General features: G+C 43.2%; 1 protein-coding gene across 2 annotated transcripts in view; it reads right to left on the reverse strand.

The window, feature by feature from the left end:
* Positions 1–12,500, reverse strand: part of LOC115195356 (guanine nucleotide exchange factor VAV3) — a 156,882-nt gene that overhangs the window by 117,112 nt on the left and 27,270 nt on the right. For both annotated transcript variants that reach the window (XM_029755143.1, XM_029755144.1), the window contains exon 2: positions 5,302–5,418. In XM_029755143.1, the coding sequence (XP_029611003.1) occupies positions 5,302–5,418 (117 nt within the window). The remainder of the gene's footprint in view (positions 1–5,301; positions 5,419–12,500) is intronic.

Consider the following 12,500-nt stretch of genomic DNA (forward strand, 5'->3'; position numbering starts at 1 on the left):
AAAAAAAAAATACAGAGACAGGATGTATAGGGTGTGATATCAATAAACTAATCAGTCAGTCAGTCCTCCATGTCCTAATTAATACAGCAATAGAGATGCCAATGGCAGGGAAATGCACCAACCCTTCTTGCAGCTACTGTATATTTTCAGATCAGATTCAGAGTGTTTAATAGTCAGGGTTGCAGATGTGATTGCAGGGTACAGTGAAAATCTTAGGCTTCGAACTAAGTGAACTAGGTGAAATAAAATAATGACAATGATACTTAAACTATAGAAATAGAAAGAGCACTGTATACACACACCACAACAACTGTAGTACTATATACACCACAACAAACTCTAGTACTATATACACACCACCACAACTGTAGCACTGTATACACACCACCACAACTGTAGTACTGTATACACACCACAACAACTGTAGTACTGTATACACACCACCACAACTGTAGTACTATACACATCGTAAACTGTAGTACTATACACATCGTAAACTGTAGTACTATACTCAGCATAAAAAATAAAACGTCCCTTTTCCAGGACCATGTCCTTCAAAGATAATTCGTAAAAATCCAAATAACTTCACAGATCTTCATTGTAAAGAGTTTCAACACTGTTTCCCATGCTTATTCAATGAACCATAAACAATTAATGAACATGCACCTGTGGAACGGTCGTTAAGTCACTAACAGCTTACAGACGGTAGGCAATTAAGGTTACATTTATGAAAGCTTAGGACACTAAAGAGGCCATTCTACTGACTCTGAAAAACACCAAAAGAAAGATGCTCAGGGTCCCTGCTCATCTGCTTGAACGTGCCTTTGGCATGCTGCAAGGAGGCATGGGGACTGCGGATGTGGCAGGGCAATAAATTGCAATGTCTGTACTGTGAGACGCCTAAGACAGCGCTACAGGGAGACAGGACGGACAGCTGATCGTCCTCGCAGTGGCAGAACACATGTAACAACACCTGCACAGGATCGGTACATCCGAAAATCGCGGGACAGGTACAGGATGGCAACAACAACTGCCCGAGTTACACCAGGAATGCACAATCCCTCCATCAGTGCTCAGAATGTCCGCAATAGGCTGAGAGAGGCTGGACTGAGGGCTTATAGGACTGTTGTAAGGCAGGTCCTCACCAGACATCACCGGCAACAACATCGCCTATGGACACAAACCCACCGTCGCTGCACCAGACAGGACTGGCAAAAAGTGCTCTTCACTGACGAGTCACGTTTTTTTCTCACCAGGGGTGATGGTCGGATTCACGTTTATTGTCGAAGGAATGAGCGTTACACCGAGGCCTGTACTCTGGAGCGGGATCTATTTGGAGGTGCAGGGTCCGTCATGCTCTGGGATGGTGTGTCACAGCATCATCGGACAGAGCTTGTTGTCATTGCAGGCAATCTCAATGCTGTGCGTTACAGGGAAGACATCCTCCTCCCTCATGTGGTACCCTTCCTGCAGGCTCATCCTGACATGACCCTCCAGCATGACAATGCCACCAGCCATCCTGCTCATTCTGTGCGTGATTTCCTGCAAGACAGGAATGTCAGTGTTCTGCCATGGCCAGCGAAGAGCCCGGATCTCAATCGCATTGAGCACGTCTGGGACCTGTTGGATCGGAGGGTGAAGCCTAGGGCCATCCCCCCCAGAAATGTCCGGGAACTTGCAGGTGCCTTGGTGGAAGAGTGGGGTAACATCTCACAGCAAGAACTGGCAAACCTGGTGCAGTCCATGAGGAGGAGATGCGCTGCAGTACTTAATGCAGCTGGTGGCCACACCAGATACTGACTGTTACTTTTGATTTTGACCCCCCCTCTTTGTTCAGGGACACCATTATTCAATTTCTGTTAGTCACATGTCTGCGGAACTTGTTCAGTTTATGCCTCAGTTGTTGAATCTTATTATGTTCATACAAATATTTACACATGATAAGTTTGCTGAAAATAAACGCAGTTGACAGTGAGAGGACATTTCTTTTGTTGCTGAGTTTATATACACCATAGCAACTGTAGTACTATATACATCATAACAACTGTAGTACTATATACATCAACTGTACATGGAATGCAACACAATGTCCTTTAAAGTAAAAAAAAAACGAATAAAAACAATGAAAATAAAAACGGAATTATTTACTACAGAATAAACATAAGAGGATAAAAAAAATAAAGAATAACAATAAAAACTGAATGACTAAAAAACTCCTTAAGGCACAGCTCAAAAGGTTTGTTTTCAAGATGTCCACAGTTTCGGCCCCCTCAGGTTCTCTGGCAGGCTATTCCAGACGCTGGGGTCATAGTAACGAAAGGCTGCCTCTCCATGCCTCTTAGACCTAGGCTTGAATAAATGAATAAATAAATGTCCAATGGGGTGGAGGCAGAGTAAAGACTGTTGAGGGTGTGGGGTGGAATGACCACACAGTGAAATAAAAACAATAAACATTATAATCAAAAAATAAATAATAATAATAATAATAATAACATGCATATTAACAACTGCAAACAGTGATGAATGGTGAGAAGGATAAAGAAGAGTTATATTTGTAGATACATATTTGACAAGGAGCTGTCGATTTGTGGATGGAATATTCTGGAGATTTGTATGAAGGAAAATAGTGTCTTCTTCTTGACTGGCAGCAGTCAGACAGTGTTTTAATTATAAATGACTTAACTCAACCAAGCACGATACCAAGAGAAATCCCTTAAAGGCTTTAACCATCACAACAGATTCTGACATGTACAGTACATCAAGCTGTGTGGATTCTGCCCAATTTCCCGGATATTTTACTAACCCCATATCGAAAACAACTTGTGAATTAGTATAGCTGTTTTCTAATGGTTATGTCATTTTGGGGTTTTACTAAAGTCCATTTAGTTGATCCACATACTTAGCTAGTTAGTGAATTAGTTAGTTAGTTAGTTCGTTAGTTAGTTAGTTGGTGTTTTGTTGATGGTAGTAGAAAACGCAATCTCAGGAGCCGCTCTAGAATCAATTGGGTTGAGATCTGGTGACTTAAGACGGCCATGGCATACGGTTTATATCATATTTATGCTCATCAAACCATTCAGTGACCACTGGTGCTCTGTGGATGGAGGCATTGTCATCCTATGGGGGCACAGCCATGGTAGCCAAAACAATGGCCTGCGCAGCATTTTTATACATGACCCTTAGCATGATGGGATGTTAATTGCTTAATTAGCTTAGGAACCACACCTGTTTGGAAGCACCCGCTTTCAATATACTTTGTATCCCTCATTTACTCAAATGTTTCCTTTATTCTGGCAGTAACCTGCAGTATCCACATAATTAACTTCCTGGGTGCCTTAAGAGTTATGAGGACTTCTGAGGCCAGGTGGAGCTTGAGGTCAAAGGTTAGTAGAGTTTCTACACAGGAACCATCTGGGTATTCAGGCTAAGGGTTCCTATTGATCAGAGAGGCAACACATACTATTCTGCCTGGAGCCTGACAGACGTTATAAGTCACGGAGGCAAAGACAGAAACAAAAACTATGTCAGTCAGTCCGTCCCTCTCTTCATCTCTCTCACACACACACAGACACACACAGACACACACAGACACACACTCACATCCTCAAAAAGCATGAAAATGTGTGACCCATATCCTCATCTAGGAAGAAAACGCCAAACATCCTGTCTGTCTGACAGCCACCTCCCACCCCAGAGGACAGCCAGCCTCGCTCCCTGCCTTCCCGCTGATGTATAAATAAACGTTATTAAACTAGCTGCAGAACTAGTGCTGTCCCCACATGCTAACAACATGGACTTTATTAAACTAGCTGCAGAACCACTGCTGTCCCCACATGCTAACAACATGGACTTTATTAAACTAGCTGCAGAACCACTGCTGTCCCCACATGCTAACAACATGGACTTTATTAAACTAGCTGCAGAACCACTGCTGTCCCCACATGCTAACAACATGGACTTTATTAAACTAGCAGCAGAACCACTGCTGTCCTCACATGCTAACAACATGGACTTTATTAAACTAGCTGCAGAACCACTGCTGTCCCCACATGCTAACAACATGGACTTTATTAAACTAGCAGCAGAACCACTGCTGTCCCCACATGCTAACAACATGGGCTTTATTAAACTAGCAGCAGGACCACTGCTGTCCCCACATGCTAACAACATGGACTTTATTAAACTAGCAGCAGAACCACTGCTGTCCCCACATGCTAACAACATGGACTTTATTAAACTAGCTGCAGAACCACTGCTGTCCCCACATGCTAACACATGGACTTTATTAAACTAGCTGCAGAACCACTGCTGTCCCCACATGCTAACAACATGGACTTTATTAAACTAGCTGCAGAACCACTGCTGTCCCCACATGCTAACAACATGGACTTTATTAAACTAGCTGCAGAACCACTGCTGTCCCCACATGCTAACAACATGGACTTTATTAAACTAGCTGCAGAACCACTGCTGTCCCCACATGCTAACAACATGACAAAAAGAGTCCTATCATAATAAAGAACCAAGGCAAAGCAAGGCTTTTCACCCCATAACAACTGAACCATTGTAGTGTTTTTGTTTTAATGAGAGGAAACTGAAGCCTTGTCCTATGTGTCAGGATAACTGCTTGCACCATACAGTGTTGCGGTAAATGGTGTCCACATACAGAGGAAGAGCAGCCAACTGTAGCGGCTCAATACTGTTCTCTTCAAGTGATCCAACAGTGATCGGTTCAATTCTCTCATACAGTCGGTGACGGTGTATATTATTCTCCTATAACAGCCCACTACAGAGTACACTAAGCTCCTTACATAACCTTTTTGTAGTAGTGTGCACTATTCTTCTCAAGGTGTTTCCCAGTTGGAAACAGATAACATGATAATTCCAGCATGAGAGATGGAAACCCCCAAAGATACATATGTGAAGGGAGTAGGGCATGTACAGTGCCTTAGGAAAGTTTTCAGACTCCAATCAAGTTGTAGAAACATCTCAAGGATGATCAATGGAAACAGGATGCACAGGAGCTCAATGTCAAGTCTCATAGCAAAGGGTCTGAATATTTATGTAAATAAGTTATTTCTGTTTAGTTTTTTCATGAATTAGCAAAAGGTCTAAAAAACTGTTTTTGCTTTGTCATTATGGGGTATTGTGTATAGATTGATGAGGGGGCAAAAAACTATTTAATCCATGTTAGAATAAGACTGTAACCTAACAAAATGTGGAAAAAGTCAAGCGGTCTGAATACTTTCCCGAAGGCACTGTACACACACGATTAAACAGCGTAGAAATCCTGTTTCTTACCTTTCCAAAGTCCCGCACATCAAACAAGTCGAAGGCCTCAAAGAGTTCAGTCTTCTTCATGCCAAATGTCTCACAGCACGCAGCGAGGAACGTCCGGATGTTCTTCAAGCACAGGAACTACAAATGGAATAAGGGGACATGTTTTATTGTTAGAGTATCAGGTGAGCCTTCGCTTCAGCAAACAAAGGAAAGGAGGGCTGCTCAACAACAATGACAAAATTCATGAGAATGGCTTACCAAGAAAAAAATACTTTGAAAGGGACTAATTTGAGGTAAAGGGAGTTGGAACATTCGACAATAAAAGGCAGAGATTGATTTCTTATTGCTCACTTTAATCCATTGTACAGGATGCAAACAGGTGACTGAAACGGTCATGTTTTACTGTTAATTGAATGATAATTTAACATGATTGGCCATTCAGTCTCTACAGCAATAGTCACACAAAGTAACATTTGTCATTTTATTCAGACTTGCGTCATTGCATAGATTGAGCTCATATGAAATGTGTATTTGTTCAAGTCTTGACAGAAATGTGTGCTGATTTGAGAAATACCCATCGATTCAATGTTTTAGAAGACATCCCATAGTCTTCAGACTGAAATTTCACTACTATTATTTCTCAACGCTGGTCATGATCCGTTTAGTCCTGAACCGTTTGGTCCTGATCCGTTTGGTCATGATCCGTTTGGTCCTGAATCGTTTGGTCATGATCCGTTTGGTCATGAACCGTTTGGTCCTGAACCGTTTGGTCCTGAACCATTTTGTCCTGAACCGTTTGGTCATGATCCGTTTGGTCATGATCCGTTAGCCACAAACTGTTTACATTGAACTACGTTCAAGGGCCAGAAGAAGTTCACATCTGGTTTACACTTCAACTTGGCTGCCACTCAAAACATTCTCATTCCTTTAGACAATACACATACTGCCATTGTTGTATATGCCAAAATCACAGTCACGTATAAACAGTCAAAGACCAGAAACTCTTTGTTGAGTTTGAAAATGGACAGAGCTATTGTCTGTCCAAAACTGCAGCCTGACATCCTGACAGAATGAAATAAATAAAGACTCCATCCCGTATTAGAATGAGAAGATAATTTACTGACTTGGAAAAACCTTTCTGCCTCGTGCGCATTTGGTGTAATTAACCTAATGAAGATCAATAGACAGGCAGGGTCTCTTCCAAACCACATCAATCTCCCAGCCACACATAAACAGAGTCAGCAGCCTCAAACCCTGCCACGAAACGTTGGCTGAATAAATGCTTTTCGAAAAACTAAAAACCGCTGACACGAATCACGACGGACGCTATCTACTGTATGTCTTAGGATTTTGAAAAGCTGGGAGAGGTGTACACCACACTCAGTATAATCAAAACTTTTTTGATCAAAGTGCCGTGTCTGGGACAGATAAAAACGAGGATGTCCGTTTAAACATAATTGTCTGACATAAAACATGGTTGACACACAGTGGGTTAGCTACTCTGTGATAAAAACCCTGGATGAAAGAGAGGATATTGTCCTCATTGACTGATTTATGGCATAGCAGTCAGACGTCCTTTGTCCTCTTGGCCTCCTCTTGTCGTGTCCCGTGTATATATATATTTACATATTTTCTTCGCATATCTTTTTATATATTATTTTCTAAAAACTCAACCTCAAAACACTCTCCTGCAACTCGCCTCACCAATTAAAAAAAAAAGTATTATTTACCTGAAATCTGAAATCCACAACAGAAGCTAGCCAGAGGTTAGCCAGAGGTTGGCCAGTTCACTGGCTAACGTTGGAGTTCAGCGAGCCACGGTTGGCGGTCATCAGCTATCCCTTAGCTCGAAAAGCTATCGGCAGTTTTGAACAGCGCGACTCAGACCAGAGCATACCGAACCTATTTTTCTTTCCATATCCCCGGATTTATACCGCAGGCTCTGGACATTTACACCTGGATCTTGCAGCTAGCTAGCTGCTACCCGAGTGACTATTGGCTAACGTCGGTCCCGGAGCTAACATCAATTATTCCGGAGCTAGCCAGCTGAAGAGTTCCATCAGCCACTCCTGGGCTACAGTCACCTATCCGGACCCGTTTTACTGCCGATGCGGTGCCCCATCGGGCCTTCACGACTGGACTACTGACATTATCTGCCCGAGGGAGTTATCCAACTGGCCCTCCGTCGCGACGTAACCTGAACGTCCATCTGCGGCCCGCTAATCGTTAGCTGTCTTATCGGCTGCTATCTTAATAGGTCTATCGGACAATTTTCTTGGGCCACTATAACTATAACTATTTTGCCAATTGGATTGGTCCCCTCTACCACACGGAACCCCACTAATCTACAGATGGAAACGCACGAGGTGGCTAAAAACAGAGCTCCCTCCATCTTCTGCCAGCTTGCTACCTATGATCCGGCTAGCTGTCTGAATCTCACGGGACCCTTATGATCACTCGGCTAAGCATGCCTCTCCTTAATGTCAACATGCCTTGTCCATTGCTGTTCTGGTTAGTGTTTATTGGCTTATTTCACTATAGAGCCTCTAGCCCTGCTCATTATACCTTATCCAACATTTCAGTTCCACCACCCACACATGCTATGACATCTTCTGGTTTCAATGATGTTTCTAGAGACAATATCTCTCTCATCATCACTCAATGCCTGGATTTACCTCCACTGTATTCACATCCTACCATACCTATGTCTGTACATTATACCTTGAAGTTATTTTATCGCCCCCAGAAACCTGCTCTTTTACTCTCTATTCCGGACGTCATAAACGACCAATTCTCATAGCTATTAGCCGTAGAGGTGAATCCAGGCCCTGCAGTGCCTAGCTCCACTCCCACTCCCCAGGCGCTCTCTTTTGATGACTTCTGTAACCGTAAAAGCCTTGGTTTCATGCATGTTAACATTAGAAGCCTCCTCCCTAAGTTTGTGCTAAAGCGAATAAAACACTCTGCCAATCCGGATGTCCTAGCCGTGTCTGAATCCTGGCTTAGGAAGTCCACCAAAAACTCTGAAATCTTCATCCCTGACTACAACATTTTCAGACAAGATAGAATGGCCAAAGGGGGCGGTGTTGCAATCTACTGCAGAGATAGCCTGCAGAGTTCTGTCCTACTATCCAGGTCTGTACCCAAACAATTTGAACTTCTACTTTAAAAAATCCATCTCTCTAAAAACAAGTCTCGCCGCATGCTATAGACCACCCTCTGCCCCCAGCTGTGCTCTTGACACCATATGTGAACTGATTGCCCCCCATCTATCGTCAGAGCTCGTGCTGCTATGTGACCTAAACTGGGACATGCTTAACACCCCAGCCATCCTACAATCTAAGCTTGATGCCCTCAATCTCACACAAACTATCAATAAACCTACAAGGTACCACCCCAAAGCCGTAAACACGGGCACCCTCATAGATGTCATCCTAACCAACTTGCCCTCTAAATACACCTCTGCTGTTTTCAATCAAGATCTCATCGACCACTGCCTCATTGCCTGCATCCGTAATGGGTCAGCGGTCAAACGACCTCCACTCATCACTGTCAAACGCTCCATGAAACATTTCAATGAGCAAGCCTTTCTAATCGACCTGGCCCAGGTATCCTGGAATGACATTGACCTCATCCCGTCAGTAGAGGATGCCTGGTTATTTAAAAACAAATGCCTTCCTCACCATCTTAAATAAGCATGCCCCATTCAAGAAATGTAGAACCAGGAACAGATATAGCCCTTGGTTCACTCCAGACCTGACTGCCCTTAACCAAAACAAAAACATCCTGTGGCGTTCTGCATTAGCATTGAACAGCCCCCGTGATATGCAATTTTTCAGGGAAGAAAGAAACCAATATACACAGGCAGTTAAGAAAAGCCAAGGCTAGCTTTTTCAAGCAGAAATTTGCTTCCTGCAACACAAACTCAAAAAAGTTCTGGGACACTGTAAAGTCCATGGAGAATAAGAACACCTCCTCCCAGCTGCCCACTGCACTGAGTATAGGAAACTCTGTCACCACTGATAAATGCACTATAATTGAGAATTTCAACAAGCATTTTTCTACGGCTGGCCATGCTTTCCACCTGGCTATCCCTACCGCGGTCAACAGGACTGCACCCCCCACAGCTACTCGCCCAAGCCTTCCCCATTTCTCCTTCTCCCAAATCCAGTCAGCTGATGTTCTGAAAGAGCTGCAAAATCTGGACCCCTACAAATCAGCCAGGCTAGACAATCTGGACCCTTTCTTTCTAAAATTATCTGCCGAAATTGTTGCAACCCCTATTACTAGCCTGTTCGACCTCTCTTTCGTGTCGTCTGAGATTCCAAAAGATTGGAAAGCAGCTGCTGTCATCCCCCTCTTCAAAGGAGGGGACACTCTTGACCCAAACTGCTACAGACCTATATCTATCCTACCCTGCCTTTCTAAGGTCTTCGAAAGCCAAGTCAACAAACAGAATACCGACTATTTCGAATCCCACCGCACATTCTCCACTATGCAATCTGGTTTCAGAGCTGGTCATGGGTGCACCTCATCCACGCTCAAGGTCCTAAATTATATCGTAACCGCCATCGATAAGAAACAATACTGTGCTGCCGTATTCATTGACCTGGCCAAGGCTTTTGACTCTGTCAATCACCACATACTCATCGGCAGACTCAATAGCCTTGGTTTCTCAAATGATTGCCTCGCCTGGTTCACCAACCACTTCTCTGATAGAGTTCAATGTGTCAAATCGGATGGCCTGTTGTCCGGGCCTCTGGTAGTCTCTATGGGGGTGCCACAGGGTTTAATTCTTGGGCTGACTCTTTTCTCTGTATAAATGATGTCGCTTTTGCTGCTGGTGAGTCTCTGATCCACCTCTACGCAGACGACACCATTCTGTATACTTCTGGCCCTTCTTTGGACACTGTGTTAACAACCCTCCAGACGAGCTTCAATGCCATACAACTCTCCTTCCGTGGCCTCCAACTGCTCTTAAATACAAGTAAAACTAAATGCATGCTCTTCAACCGATCGCTGCCTGCACCTGCCCGCCCGTCCAGCATCACTACACTGGACGGTTCTGACTTAGAATGTGTGGACAACTACAAATACCTAGGTGTCTGGTTAGACTGTAAGCTCTCCTTCCAGACTCACATCAAACACCTCCAATCCAAAGTTAAATCTAGAATTGGCTTCCTATTTCGCAACAAAGCATCCTTCACTCATGCTGCCAAACATACCCTCGTAAAACTGACCATCCTACCGATCCTCAACTTCGGCGATGTCATTTACAAAATAGCCTCCAATACCCCACTCAATAAACTGGATGCAGTCTATCACAGTGCCATCCGTTTTGTCACCAAAGCCCCATATACTACCCACCACTGCGACCTGTACGCTCTCGTTGGCTGGCCCTCGCTTCATACTCGTCGCCAAACCCACTGGCTCCAGGTCATCTACAAGACCCTGCTAGGTAAAGTCCCCCCTTATCTCCGCTCACTGGTCACCATAGCAGCACCCACCTGTAGCACGCGCTCCAGCAGGTATATCTCTCTGGTCACCCAAAGCCAATTCCTCCTTTGGCCGTCTCTCCTTCCAGTTCTCTGCTGCCAATGACTGGAACGAACTACAAAAATCTCTGAAGCTGGAGACTCAAATCTCCCTCACTAGCTTTAAGCACCAGCTGTCAGAGCAGCTCACAGATCACTGCACCTGTACATAGCCCATCTATAATTTAGCCCATACAGACCTCTAATTTAGCCCAGACAGACCTCTTCCCCTGCTGTATTTATTTATTTATTTTGCTCCTTTGCACCCCATTATTTCTATTTCTACTTTGCACTTTCTTCCACTACAAATCTACCATTCCAGTGTTTTACTTGCTATATTGTATTTACTTTGCCACCATGGCCTTTTTTGCCTTTACCTCCCTTATCTCACCTCATTTGCTCACATTGTATATAGACTTATTTTTCTACTGTATTATTGACTGTATGTTTGTTTATTCCATGTTTAACTCTGTGTTGTTGTATGTGTCGAACTGCTTTGCTTTATCTTGGCCAGGTCGCAGTTGTAAATGAGAACTTGTTCTCAACTTGCCTACCTGGTAAAATAAAGATGAAATAACACAAAAATAAATACATTTATAGGAGGACGCTGATGGCACACCTCCGTCATTACTAGAATATTCCCAAATCTGAACTGAAATGCTCCCTCATCTGTAAGTATATATTCTCGTCTGATTCATGTCTGAGGAAAGTAGATTGCAAGAAGCAGTTTTCTCTGCAGGTTTTGAATATTGCAGGATAATTGACATTTATGAATTGCATGGGTAATTGACATCATGAAGTGTTCATATTTACATTTACATTTTACATTTTAGTCATTTAGCAGACGCTCTTATCCAGAGCGACTTACAGTAGTGAATGCATACATTTCATACATTTTAAACATTTCAATTATTTTTTTTTCTTTTCCGTAGTATAATCGCCAAATTATGGATTTAAGTCACTCGACACTGGATATCCCCAACGACCAATCGACATAGTTGAGCCTTCAGCTGCTGCAGTAACATTATAATCTTTGGTGTCCTGTTAAGGTATATGCTGATGGAGATGTTCTCCAACACAAGACTTCATCACAACAAGCTGTTAAAATGACATCAACAGGTTGTTAAAATGACATCAACAGGCTGTTAAAATGACATCAGTCCTCACAAACACTCTGTAATCAGCAGGACTTTAACAAGTAAGCAGGCTCTAACCAGCTCTTTTCAAACCCTTCAGAGAAGGGGATACCTAGTCAGTTTTACAACTGAATGCATTCAACGGAAATGGATGGGGGGTGGCTGCCTTAATCGATGTAGTTGCTGGGGCTTAACTGCCTTGCTCAAGACCTAAACAGCAAATTTGCCAGCTCAGGGTTTCGAACCAGCAACTTTTGGAGTTGGTTGCTCACTTTTCTTTTGTCATTTAGTTTTGACTAACAAGCAGGATTTCACAGGAAAGCCATTCTCTCTCTCATTTTTAAAACAGCGCAGCCTAGTCTGTGTGATACTGTAACTTCACTAACAACAAAAGTACATGCAGCCAATGATGAATGGAGCTGAGTCTGTGTCACAGAACACTGGTACAATATTAAAATAAACTAACTGAATACAAGTCGAACAACCGAGAAAGGCCATCTTTCTTTATTCATAACATCTTGTCACATATTTAGCTATCCTCTGTAACTGT

This window comes from Salmo trutta, chromosome 6, assembly GCF_901001165.1.
Source record: "Salmo trutta chromosome 6, fSalTru1.1, whole genome shotgun sequence".
Taxonomy (NCBI): domain Eukaryota; kingdom Metazoa; phylum Chordata; class Actinopteri; order Salmoniformes; family Salmonidae; genus Salmo; species Salmo trutta.